At 39.4% G+C, this 12,709-nt stretch overlaps 3 protein-coding genes across 3 annotated transcripts; 2 read left to right on the forward strand and 1 right to left on the reverse strand.

Moving 5' to 3' along the window:
* Positions 1 to 263: 263 nt before the first annotated feature.
* Positions 264 to 2,043, forward strand: LOC117625017 (serine/threonine-protein kinase WAG1-like). Its single transcript, XM_034356575.1, has one exon. It carries the CDS (start codon positions 369 to 371, stop codon positions 1,860 to 1,862), a length of 1,494 nt encoding a protein of 497 aa, XP_034212466.1. The 5' UTR covers positions 264 to 368; the 3' UTR covers positions 1,863 to 2,043.
* Positions 2,044 to 2,481: 438 nt separating this feature from the next.
* Positions 2,482 to 7,495, reverse strand: LOC117626713 (leucine-rich repeat receptor-like serine/threonine-protein kinase At1g17230). Its single transcript, XM_034358526.1, has 3 exons — positions 4,190 to 7,495; positions 3,150 to 3,530; positions 2,482 to 2,959 (listed from the first exon to the last, which is right to left on the reverse strand). Exons 1-3 carry the CDS (start codon positions 7,107 to 7,109, stop codon positions 2,943 to 2,945), a joined length of 3,318 nt encoding a protein of 1,105 aa, XP_034214417.1. The 5' UTR covers positions 7,110 to 7,495; the 3' UTR covers positions 2,482 to 2,942.
* Positions 7,496 to 10,624: 3,129 nt separating this feature from the next.
* Positions 10,625 to 11,649, forward strand: LOC117624919 (probable glutathione S-transferase parC). The gene is made up of 2 exons (XM_034356445.1): positions 10,625 to 10,970; positions 11,194 to 11,649. Exons 1-2 carry the CDS (start codon positions 10,653 to 10,655, stop codon positions 11,536 to 11,538), a joined length of 663 nt encoding a protein of 220 aa, XP_034212336.1. The 5' UTR covers positions 10,625 to 10,652; the 3' UTR covers positions 11,539 to 11,649.
* Positions 11,650 to 12,709: the final 1,060 nt, after the last annotated feature.

Genomic DNA, 12,709 nt, shown 5'->3' on the forward strand with positions numbered 1-12,709 from the left:
ATCTCATATACAACATGCCTGATTCTTTGTGTTCTTTTTTTCTCTTTCATTAACACGCAAATGCTGATCAGTTTAGTCAACCAGTACACTTATGAATTTTCTTTTGTTTACCATATCAATTTCTCTCTCTTCCAGTTTCCCACCACTGCACAGACTACATGCAAATGTTCAGTTGGGTCAACCAAACCCCTTAATTAATCCCCCCACAGGCCCTCTCTCTCTCTCTCTCTCTCTCTCTCTCTCTCTCTCTCCTTATTCTTTATAAGCCCCCAAGCCCTTCAAATACCAACTTGCATTTCCCATATAATTATCAAACTCTTAACCTCATCAAAGCGCATGCACCACCAACATTTCTCCATCCAGCAGCCATGGACGAAGAAACCACCCCTTTCCCGATTTCCGACTACGCAGATCTGGACCTAAGCTTCACCAGTTTCACCTCCTCCTCCACCACCGTCACCGACCGCACCTTCACCACTTCCTGCTCCAGCGCCCGCTCCAGCTTAGCCCGCAGCAGCCTCACCCTCAGCTTCAACGAGTCCCGCCTCTCCACCACCTCCTCCACCGCAACGTCAACGGCCACAAATACCCCCCTCAACCACCGCAAGTGGGACCCCCACTGGTCCGCCATCAAAGCCGCCACCGCCCTCTCCTCCGACCGCACCCTCCACCTTAGCCACCTCAAGCTCCTCCGCCACCTCGGCACCGGCAACCTCGGCCGTGTCTTCCTCTGCCGCCTCCGTGACGACCACCGCGATAACCCCGATGCCGCCACCTTCGCCCTCAAGGTCGTCGACAAGGACTCCCTCACCCCCAAGAAGCTCGGCCACGTCAGCACCGAGGCCGAGATCCTCTCCATGCTCGACCACCCTTTCCTCCCTACGCTCTACGCCCGCATCGACGTCTCCCACTACACCTGCCTCCTCATCGACTACTGCCCCAACGGCGACCTCCACAACCTCCTCCTTCTCCAGCCCCTCAACCGCCTCCCCCTCCCTGCTGTCCGCTTCTTCGCCGCCGAGGTCCTCGTCGCCCTCGAGTACCTCCACGCGTTGGGAGTCGTCTATCGGGACCTGAAACCCGAAAACATACTCTTGCGCGGGGACGGGCATGTTATGTTATCAGACTTTGATCTATGCTTTAAAGCAGATGTAAGCCCCGCCGTCCAACACCGTCGTGTTGAAAAGACGGGGCCCACGAGAAGAAAAAATACTCACTCGTGTTTTGGTTCGAGGAGGGAGCATGAAGAGGAAATGGTGGCGGAGTTCGTGGCGGAGCCCACGACTGCTTATTCGAAATCTTGCGTTGGGACCCACGAGTACCTGGCACCCGAGTTGATCTCCGGTAACGGCCACGGCAACGGAGTTGATTGGTGGGCTTTCGGGGTGTTTATCTACGAGCTCCTCCACGGGACGACGCCGTTTAAAGGCGGGAGTAAAGAGAGCACGCTGCGCAATATAGCGGCGAGCAGCGGGGTAAGGTTCCACGTGGCGGAGGGAGAAGAGGAGGGAATGAAGGAGGCGAGGGATTTGATTGAGAGGCTGTTGGTGAGGGACCCACGGAGGAGGCTAGGATGCTCCAAGGGGGCCACTGAGATTAAACAGCACCCCTTTTTTGGTGGGATTAATTGGGCATTGATCCGGACTTACAGGCCGCCGGAGGTTAATGGGCTTAGAAGAAGGCCCAGTAAGCCCCATGTAAGCCCAGTGGCTGCAGCTTTGCATAAGAGGAAAAAGTGCTGGTGGAAAGGACTTTGTCATTTTGTGAAAACTAGATGTAACAAGCATAATAACCACAGTAATAGCAATTACTACAAATATTATGTGAGTAGTAAAATGGTGAGGAAAAGTAGTCAAATTTAAATAAAACCCTTTTTTGTTTGTTGTGGGTTTAAGGTGAAAAATATTTGTATAAATAGGTTATAAGGAGTCTCAGTGGAGATGTAATTTTGTGAGGTACTTGTGAACGGTTGATGTATATGAATCGGAGTTGTACAATGATGATTCATTTTCAATTTTAGATGTTTGAAGTTTTTAATTTTGACATTCATGTGAGTGTCATTAGGAAATAGTTATATATACATATATACATATATATATATATATTAATTTGTTGCTTACTCAAAATTATTATTTTTGATCAATAGAGATGAATGATTCAAACTAAGAAACTGTTCCAACATTACTTACCCAAAGATCATTTAATAAATTGTGTTGCTTCAATAACTAATAGCCTGTTCTCATTTTATTGCTAACATTCTTGTTTTTCCTTCATCATTTAAATCCCTTTGCTTTTCCAAGTTCCAACCACTCAACTACATTTGAATGGGGAAAGGAAAAAACAAGCTGCAACTTGCAAGAGTCTTAAGTTGGTGGTGGTTGTCAGGAATTTGGTTTTGGGGACCAGGTAGACCTCTAGACTGCTCCAACTGAGAATCTGCAAATTTGATAAATTTCCTCACAGGACCACATCAGGTTCATAGGATAGTCTACTTGTTCTTAATTACATTATTTAACCAATTGGTACTGATCTCACAGTTTTACATAACATGTAAAATTATTGCATCCTGCTAGCAGGTTAGTGTAAATGGTTCAAACCAATTAGTCAAAATCCAGTTACTTTTGCTCAAAACTGGCTGCTGACAGGAAGTTTTCCAAGAAACAATGATGCAAGACATGGATGGAAGGGAAGCTATAGAGATCATGCTTGATAAATTTTGGGATTGGGTCAGAGTGGTGAGGTTTCTTTACAGAGAAAATATTATGCTTCTAAAACCACTCTTAATACAATTGAGGCAGCGCAGATGGTCAGTAAAATGCTAATCATTGATACAAAACTTTTATTTTCTTGAGCAATCCAAGTGAGAGGGCAGATTTCTCATTCAGTATGTAGTAGTTTGGCAGAACACACAAAGTTTCTGGCAGATGAAGTGAGCTTCTGGGTTATAACTCCATACAACCTGCAAGGTTCACAGTCGTGCAAGCCAATGTCAGCTCTCACAATAATCAGAATAACAAGAAATATCCAAAATAGGACATAAATACAAGTTGCCCTTTGATGGAAAACTTAGGATTTATTTCAATTTCCCAGTGCATTTCATAACTTTTAATCAAAATAAAGCGGACGAAAAAAAAGACTTGTCTTCTAACCTTTTGAAGGACCTTCATCTAAAGGAGTCTCAGATGTTGGTGATGAAGAGCAATTGCTCACAGACTCCCTTGCATCAATCATCATTGCAATCACCTCCCTCATTGTTGGCCTATTAACTGGGGATGTACTGGTGCAGAACAAAGCAATCTTGAGAAATAGAGTCATCTCTTCAGTTGTCCTTTTCACACTCAGATCAAGCCTCTTGTCAAATATTTCAGATGTTGCCATGGCGTTATTTACTGCCCTTCTCACCCATGTGACTAGGTCTCCGCCCTGCTCCAGTGGTTGAACAGGTGACTTTCCAGTTACTAGTTCCAGCAGAACCACCCCAAAACTATAGATGTCACATTTCTCAGTCACTTTCATTGTGTAAGCATACTCTGAAATGAATTCCAAGGAAAATATACGGTTAGAACTTAAAAGTAGCAAGAAGATTTCTTTTCCTTTCTTCTTTTTGATTCAATATTAAAAGTTCTCACAGGATCTGTTAAACATCTTATATAATCATAAAAAGGGGAGGGTGAAACCGGGATAAATTAGACTGAAAACTTAGGATAGTAGCAGGACTGGAAGATACCAGATGCAAGTACTGGTAAAAAGACCAAATCAAGCTATTTAATGAGCTATTGATGCCTAGTACAATAATGCAGCAATGACTCGAAAATGAACAGCCAGTCTTTCTTCATTTTAAACATTTCTTAAATCTGCAGGAAGAAATGGTGATTAGGTTTGAGATGATATTCTTGTCTCCCATGATTTGTTGGATAAATTTGAGTTATGCTCAGAATCAAAACTCAATCCTTGATAGATATCACGTATATTGGAATGACTCGAATAGGACAACATCAGCAGTTTGCAGTTTCTTCAATCAGATTCTTAACATAAAAGATTGTGTTAAGTCAATTCTTACATAGGCTTGTTTCTGATATAAAATGGGATGTGCACATTATAGGAGTGGTGTGTTAAGTAACAAACTAATTATTGCTTCAAGGTATTCAGTATGAGTAAGACAAAGAATAGAAGTAGCTCTTTTTCTTACCTGGGGCAATGTAGCCGTATGAGCCTGCAACAGCAGACATGGATTTTGAGTATGGGAGTTCAATCAATTTAGCCAAGCCAAAGTCTCCTACATGTGCTTCTAGAACTTCATCCAATAAAATGTTATTTGACTTTATGTCACGGTGGATGATTTGGGGCTTACAATCATAATGGAGATAGCACAAACCCTCTGCTGCTCCAAGAGCAATCTTATACCGAGCATTCCAGTCAAGAAAACATCTTTGTTCATTTCCATGGAGATGTTCTCCTAGACTGCCATTTTCCATGTACTCATACAAGAGAAGATTTGAGTCTTGGTGGTAGCAGAAGCCATAGAGCTTGACAATATTACAATGCCTGATCTTTCCAAGGGTCAATATCTCAGCACGGAAGCTGCTATCTACGCTTACTCCATCTCCTTGTGCCTTGAGCTTTTTGACTGCAATCACATCACCGTCAGCCATAACAGCTTTGTATACAGTGCCACATGCTCCCCTTCCTATAATTGTACTGTCTGAAAAACTGCTAGTAGCTTCAACAAGGTCCTGGTATTTGAAACCTTCCTTAGGAAAGTAATAGTTGTCTAACACTTCTGGCTTTGTGGGATCTTCAAGTGGAACAAAAGTAGGTCCACGGCGCTTCATTGCCCAACAGAAACCCACTATAGAAAACAAGGAAATTAATCCAATTATAACAGAAATAATGCTCACTAGTTTCTCTTTAGATGAACCCTCCTTAAACCAGCTTCGCTTCGGAGTAGTAGATGGAACTGCAGATGGGTGACAATTGTTTGAACCTGATCTGCACAATCCATAGTTTCCAGCAAAGTTTGTAGAATCCATCCTTCCAAATGCGGTGGTGTTTGGCACAGTTCCCACTAGGTTATTGTTAGAAAGGTTGCACACCAGAAGGCTAAGCAACTCACCAATTGAGGCAGGAATTTCACCAACCAGCTGATTGTCATTCAAGTATAGAGATTCCAGCATCTGCAAGTTCCCCAAATTTTCAGGAATTGCACCTGAAAGATCATTGTGGCTAATGTTGAGGGCAATCTGTAGAGCAGTGAGTTGACCCAGCTCAAAAGGGATGCTACCTGAGAAATGATTTCCCCCCATTTGCAACTCAGTCAGTCTAGCCAGGCCTCCTAAAGTACCTGGTATTACTCCCATCAAATTGTTATCAGAAAGCTTCAAAAGTTCCAACTTCACTAGCTTTCCGAGTTCTTCTGGGAGATTGCCAGTGAAGTAGTTCCTACTAAGATCAAGTCTTTGTAGTTTCGTACAATTCCCCAGCTCCTGAGGAATGCTCCCGGAAAGCATGTTAGAGGAAACGTTGAAGGTCACGAGCTGCGATAGATTCCCAATTTCAGGAGGAAGATACCCAAAAAAGTAGTTATCAGACAAGAGTAGCCTTTCTAAATTTATAAGCCTGCAAACCTCTGGAGGTATTGGTCCTGAGAATCGGTTTTCAAAGAGTTCAAGAGCAGAAAGATTATATAACTCCATGGGGAGGCTTCCTGTAAGCATGTTGTCTCCTAGCATTAGCTGCATTAGAGACTTGCATGTCTTAATCCCATAAGGAATATTTCCAGACAACCTATTTGACCCTAGGCTTAGAAATACTAATGTCTGATACTTGCAAAGATGTGGAGGTATGCGACCAACAAGATTATTTTCAGACATGTCAAGAATAGTGAGGTTGCTGTTAACTCCTAGGCTAGGAGGAATTCTACCCTCAAGATGATTATCAAATAGTTGCAAATCAACCATGCAAGTAAGATTCTGAAATTCTAGTGGGATTGTGCCTGTCAAATGATTTATGGACAAGTCCAACCTCTGCAGCAGCTTCAACCGCCCAAGCTCCCTAGGAATATTTCCTTGTAGACGGTTCTCAAAAAGGTGAATCAACTGGAGATTAGGAATGTAGCCTAACTCCCGGGGTATGAATCCGCTTAACTGATTTTCAGAAAGGTCTATCTCAAGAGCACTGGTGCAATTCCCTAGTTCACTTGGAATACTTTCATTCAGCTGGTTGGTATAGATATACAATCGTTTTAGCTGCGATAACCTCCCAAGTTCTTTTGGAAGCATTCCGCTGAAAGAATTTACATGCAAGGCAAGCAATTGCAGCTTACTTATATTACCAATCTCAGGAGGAATCAAACCACTTAAATGGTTTTGCCATAGGATCAAATCAGTCAGATTTTGAAGTTTGTGAAGCTCCCTAGGAAGGGATCCTTCTAACTGATTCTGTGACAACCCAAGAACCTCTAAGCTCTGACACTCACCAATACCAGTTGGTATTGGCCCTGAAAGGGAGTTTCGACCAGCCCTTATGACCTTGAGCCTTTTCAACTTACTAATTGACATGGGAATGGTGCCAGTGAGATTATTACTGTAAATGAAAAGCTCTTCAAGTGAAGTTAAATTCTCTATCTCCTCGGGCATTTCACCATACACATAATTCTCACAGAGGTAAAGCTTTCTAAGGGTGGTCATTTTGCAGAAAGGGGTTAACAATTCTCCATGATACCTATTTGTGCATAGGTCTAGAATCTCTAGATTATGACATTTAGCAAGATCCTTGGGAAAGGGACCAGAGAAGAAGTTCTTGGACACATTGAATTCAGTTAAGTAAGGTAGATTGCAAATGCTTGGAGACAAAGTGCCAGACAAATTAAGACCAGTGAGATTTATAGAAGTTACCTTGTGATTGGTACACCCCACACCAGTCCAATTGCAAGGAGTAAAATATGATGAATTCCAGCTTTCAAGATTGTTACTAGGATCAGAAAGAGATGTTTTGAACTCCAAAAGAAAAAGAGCCTCTTCCTCTAATGAGTTTATGGAGGCAACACTCAGACAGAATATCAGCGCCAAATGGAACAGCATTTGGAGGAGAGAACTAACCTGCCAAGCCATTTCTACATACACAGATTAAGAAAGCATATAGGAGAAAATGAAGCAAGGCCTGATGAAATATGAACAAAACTACATGGTTGCATAACCAGTTTTATGGCATGAATTTATTTTGAAGGAAATTTGTTCTTCAAACCCAACAGACCCTTCAATTGGGGACCAAATTGGGAAAATTTTAGAAGGGCACATCTCTCTGGAGCATGACTGTGATGAAGAAATTAGAAAGCTGATGTATCAATTCTGATCCTGAGAAAAATCCAGAACCACAGAGACTGACAGGAAAAGCATGAAAACTGAAACAGGAACCCAAAGGGTGCTACATGCACTTAATAAGGCAGAGAGGTCTTATCTTTTTCTTCTTTTTTTTTTTGGCTCAATAGAGGGGTCTTAAATCTCAATGCGTGGCATTAACTAAAGGGATAAAAAAGAAAAGGGCAAAAAAAAAAAAAAAAAAAGCCCACAAAATAATGAATAGAGTCTGAGTCAGACTGTCAGAGATAAAGAAGAGAGAGAGAGAGAGCTTCACCTACCTTTACAGAGAAAAAACGAGAGGCAAGCCACAAAAACAGAGAAAAGGTTGATTGATGAAAGTCACAATCTGAAGCAGTGAAAAGAAAGAAAATAAGAAGTCAACTCTAACCACTTTACAGCAAAATTAAGTGCTTCTTCAACTTCTTTTGGCTCTGTTTTTGCCCTGTTTCTTCCTCCTCTGCCTCTTCATCTTTCTGGTGTACTTGGTTTCTTGCTTTTTCTCCACGGCATCCACCAATACATTCATGCTTCTCATTTTCCATCATAGTGAATTTCAAACGGTGTGGATTGAGAGAGACTTGTCATGTGAATTTCTAATCTCTGCCATTGTTGCTGGCTGGGCCTGCCAATTCTGGGGACTCTGGAAGAGTTGCTTTGGCTTTTTATTGTTGTTGGGACTGTTTGTGTGTCTTGGGTTGCAATGATTTGTTTCAAGACTTGAAATGTTTCAGTGGCTTATTAGTGGGTTGATTGGAATCTCTTACATTCAACTGAGGGGCCGGAAGGAAAAGAAAAAGCGAAAAATAAAAATAAAAAATCTTCAAATGGGTTTGGATTCACGAACACTATTATCTTTTAAAATACACCAATGAGAGAGTTAGATAAACAACTACAAGTCACCTGCATGAAATTGTACTATAAAATATAAGCCAGGCCAGGATGTTGCATTCTGCATGTAACCTTTTGGGTTTCCAGCTTTTTGGGAATTTTTAAAATTTATTTTTTATAAATCAATTTTTTGAATAATGTACTTGACATTGTTCTTTTTATTTATTTAATTAAGCGATATTCCGCTTCAGTTTAATCTAAACTACGAATAGGAGATTTGAATTCAAATACAATGAAGAGCACATTAGACTCGCTACATAATACGAGTGGAAAATCCTGCATGCCACAAAACATGTTGAAAATTCACTTTATATAGAACGGAGTTTGATGTATTCACACTAATTTTTTATTCTTTCTTAATAGTTTTTAAAGGAGGTTTTGAGAATTTCTTAAACAATTTGAAGAAAAACACAAATATTTATTGTCAATATATGCCACTTTCATATTGTCTAAATTTTCTGAGATATTTAGTCATATTTATTTTTAGCATTAATGATATAGATAAATTCTACACCATCTAATTTCTATTAAAAAAAAAAATAAAAAACCCTAAACATGAGAGCTGGCCCTATTGAATTTAATTTTGATTATTAAATTACTTTGATAACATATTGTGTGTTTTGGGTTTTCTATGAGGTTTTACGGTTGGGCTTGTTTTAAGAAATGATGATAGTTTTGTAATTTATAAGAAGTTAAAAACTTATTTGTTATGTTGTAAATGAATTTTGGGTGTGTTTTTAAAATCTATTTTATATAAAGTTTTTTTTAATAATTTAGCCTCTTATATTATATATATAATAGTGAATCTCCATAAATTTTTTGGCCTTGGAGACTCAAACTTACTCAGTGTGAGAAAGTTCGAAGTTTGACAAAAATCATGAAAATAGTTGGCTTCTATAATGTCATTATTTTTTACTTTTTGGAATACCATCGCAATAGAAATGATTTCACTCATGACTTAGAATGTCACTAGCCTAAGTGACTATGTAGTCATGTCATTTTTCAACAATACTCTATATACACATCATATAATGGGATGCGTTTAACAAGTCATCTATTTCACACCTCATTTCTTCATGCTCCAAAAAAAGTTATTATGCATAATAATGATATGTTCATTGACGGCATGACTTGTACAAAAACCAAAACACCACCCCCACCACCACCTTACAAGAGAAGCCAGAGGTCCATAGGTAATTGGTTTAGAGTAGTTATCTCTATATCCACTTTTTGAATTCTCTCCCCCCAAATTTCCTTGGTATATATGAATAAATAAATAACAAAATAAGAGACGTCTCTACAGTGGGCGTCGGTATAGAATACTACGATAGTAAGATCACATTGTACATCTTTGTATATATGTTATAATATAAGTAAATATTTATTGATACTATTCCTTAAAAAGAGAGAAAATAAACTATATCATCCACCCATATTATAACACGTGTACAATATATAGTATATTGTAGTATTATATAATTTGTCATAGAGTGGAGTCTTATCTCCAATCCTTGTCTAAAGAAGAGACAAAAGAGCAGCTTAGTCCATTACGTGATAAGGCCTTGTTTTTCCGTTTTGTTTGTTTTTTTCATTGAATAAAAAGTGGTAAGGACTTTTCAATATCGATCAATCAAAGGAGACATAGAAAAGAAAGTCCTTGTAATTGGGGTTTATTATAAGACTATTATGAATTAATCAGTGGTTCATATGTCACGTGCATTCACCGATTCATGACATGGAATAGACGCGAAGCCTCTTCTTTAAAATTTGAATGAATGGTTTTCATATGACCATTGGGGCAGATCGTTGCAATGCCATTCAAGAAGCTGACGATGATTATATATTTTGTTTAGTCTTTTTTATTGCTATTTATAGAATGAATATTTTATTTCGTCAAATTTTATTATTATTAGAAGAATAGACAAGATACCTGCCACAAAATAAAAATAAAAGACTGGATGAACAATTTGAATATTTTACTTCCGTTCCTGTCAACACTTAGCGAGTATGCCGTCCTCGGTGACCTCCGCCCAGAAAGAGCCAAACAAACGATGCTTATTTATCCTATCAGATAACCTAACCTAACCACTAATTAAGCTCATGAGCAACCAAGTGAAAATAATCGCAACCAACCACAAATAAGTATCAAACTCACGACAAATAAGAGCGTCGAACTTGTATTTATACGAGTTTGATTCCCATTTGACAATTAAATATAGCTTAGAAAATAAAAAACCATTAGGTGTGGTATGTAACAACTGTTAAATTCACTAAAAAACCAAAATGAAAAATTGTATATATATATATGCCTTGCACATTGCATACAGCCTGCCTGAGCACCATATAGCCTTTTGTTTTCTGAGTCTGAGTTTTAACAAGCAAGCAGCTAGCTAGCTTGTGTGTATAATGGCGGACGAGGTTGTTCTTTTGGACTTCTGGCCAAGCATGTTTGGGATGAGGGTGAGAGTTGCGCTGGCTGAGAAGGGTGTCAAGTATGAGTACAGAGAGGAGGATTTGCTGAACAAGAAGAGCCCACTACTTCTGCAGATGAACCCGATTCACAAGAAAATCCCGGTTCTCATCCACAACGGTAAACCGGTCTGCGAGTCAGCCAACATTGTGCAATACATTGATGAGGCTTGGAAGGACAAAGCTCCTTTGCTTCCCTCTGATCCTTACCAGAGAGCTCAGGCCAGGTTTTGGGTTGATTACATTGATAAGAATGTAAGTTCTTTGGCCTTAATTTTGTCTAATTAATTAATTTAGTATACATATTTTGTGAACTTTCAATCTAATATGACATGAGAAGAGATCTTGTTAGTTCAGTGTTCAATAACAAGATTTCAGCTGATCAATAATTCAAATTCATAATTTCTTGTTTAACCTAACATGCTAGTGCACACAAAAGAAAATTAAAATCGTTTGATGCAATATTTTTGTGTTGCAGTTATACGAGGTTGGGAGGAATATATGGGCCACAAAAGGAGAAGAACAAGAGGAAGCCAAGAAGAAATTGATTGAAATCCTTAAGCTGTTGGAAGGGCAGCTTGGAGACAATTCTTTTTTTGGGGGTGAGATATTTGGGTTCTTGGACGTTGCCCTAGTCACATTCTACTGCTGGTTTTTTTCCTATGAGACATGTGGGAACTTTAGCATAGAGGCAGAGTGCCCTAAACTGATTGAATGGGCCAAGAGGTGCATGCAGAAGGAGAGTGTGGCCAAATCTCTTGCTGACCCAAAAAAGGTGTATGAGTTTACTCTTCTGCTGAAGAAGACATTTGGTAAGGAATAGAGCAAGAAAAATTGAGATGTGTTCTCAGTTGTGTTGTACTTCTGTTTGTTCTCTTTCTTTCAGCTTGTGTTCTTAGTATGTATGAGATTCTGGTGAACACTTTTGGTGTGTCTACAGAACTCAAAGGGATGTGTATCAAGACAAACACGTTGATGTGTCTGTCAATGTCTGATTATGAATAAGAAAGGGTGTCTTCTAAACTAAATATTTTTCGCTGCTTGTATGTATTATTTTTGTGTTCCATGGCCATGTGAAAAAGTAGAGAGAGTTTTTGGGATTGCCTGATCATTTTAGGGGAAGAGCTTCAGCCACCAAATTAGGGAAGGCTGGGAGATATATTGTGCGAAAGTGTGAAGTATGAGACTAATACCAAGCAAAGGGAAAATATGACAACTAGAATTAAACCGGTGAAACTATGAACCAAGCCGGACCAAGATAAAAAGAACTGAGAAATCATGTTGACTAAATGAAGTCAAATTTGACTCTCAAAAATCGAACCAAACTGAACCAATGTGACTAGTTTTGATATCAGTTTTACCTTAGAAGAGCCAGTCCAAACTGGAATGGCTGTTTTATGTTCTTTTTTCCTTTCCATGAATCCAATTTGTTATGCCGTAATTGAAGAGCCCGGCCTACTCTCCGATTACCCTAACCATTTCAGTGGCCCAACTCCAAAACCACCCCCCTCTTTTTTTTTCTTTTTTTTTTTTTTTTTTTTTTTTTTTTTTCTTTTTTTTCTTTTTCTTCCACCTTTTCTACACCACTTTCTTTCTCTATGTGATCCTTTTGTCGTCTTCTTCTTCTTTCTTTTCTTTCTTCCTCCTCTTTCTCTCTTTGATTCTCTCTCTCTCCTATGTTTCTCTCTTCCTCACGAGTCACAAGCACACACACGCACACGTGCAGATGTGAGGTCAGATTTGATAGATCTTGAAGATCTTCATGCATCATATATATATATATATACAGTCCTGATCTCTTGGACCTCTGTAGTCCAAGAGATTTATGGTCACTCACCGTTGGATGTAAATTCAACGGTTGACTTGAATCGGGTAATAATAATTTATGTCATATTGCATTTATATATATCATTTTGAACTATTGGATTAATATCCAACGGTGGGTGACCACAATCTCTTGGACTCCTGTGGTCCAAGAGATCGGGACTGATATA

This window comes from Prunus dulcis, chromosome 4, assembly GCF_902201215.1.
Source record: "Prunus dulcis chromosome 4, ALMONDv2, whole genome shotgun sequence".
In the NCBI taxonomy this organism is placed as follows: domain Eukaryota; kingdom Viridiplantae; phylum Streptophyta; class Magnoliopsida; order Rosales; family Rosaceae; genus Prunus; species Prunus dulcis.

Bases quoted from the DNA above. Each gene is read 5' to 3' on its own strand.
- LOC117624919 (XM_034356445.1), top strand. From the start codon at position 10,653: ATGGCGGACGAGGTTGTTCTTTTGGACTTCTGGCCAAGCATGTTTGGG. The intron at 10,971-11,193 runs GTAAGTTCTTTG...TTTGTGTTGCAG, and splicing joins TTGATTACATTGATAAGAAT to TTATACGAGGTTGGGAGGAA.
- LOC117626713 (XM_034358526.1), bottom strand. From the start codon at position 7,109: ATGGCTTGGCAGGTTAGTTCTCTCCTCCAAATGCTGTTCCATTTGGCG. The intron at 3,531-4,189 runs GTAAGAAAAAGA...AATTCATTTCAG, and splicing joins ATACGGCTACATTGCCCCAG to AGTATGCTTACACAATGAAA.
- LOC117625017 (XM_034356575.1), top strand. From the start codon at position 369: ATGGACGAAGAAACCACCCCTTTCCCGATTTCCGACTACGCAGATCTG.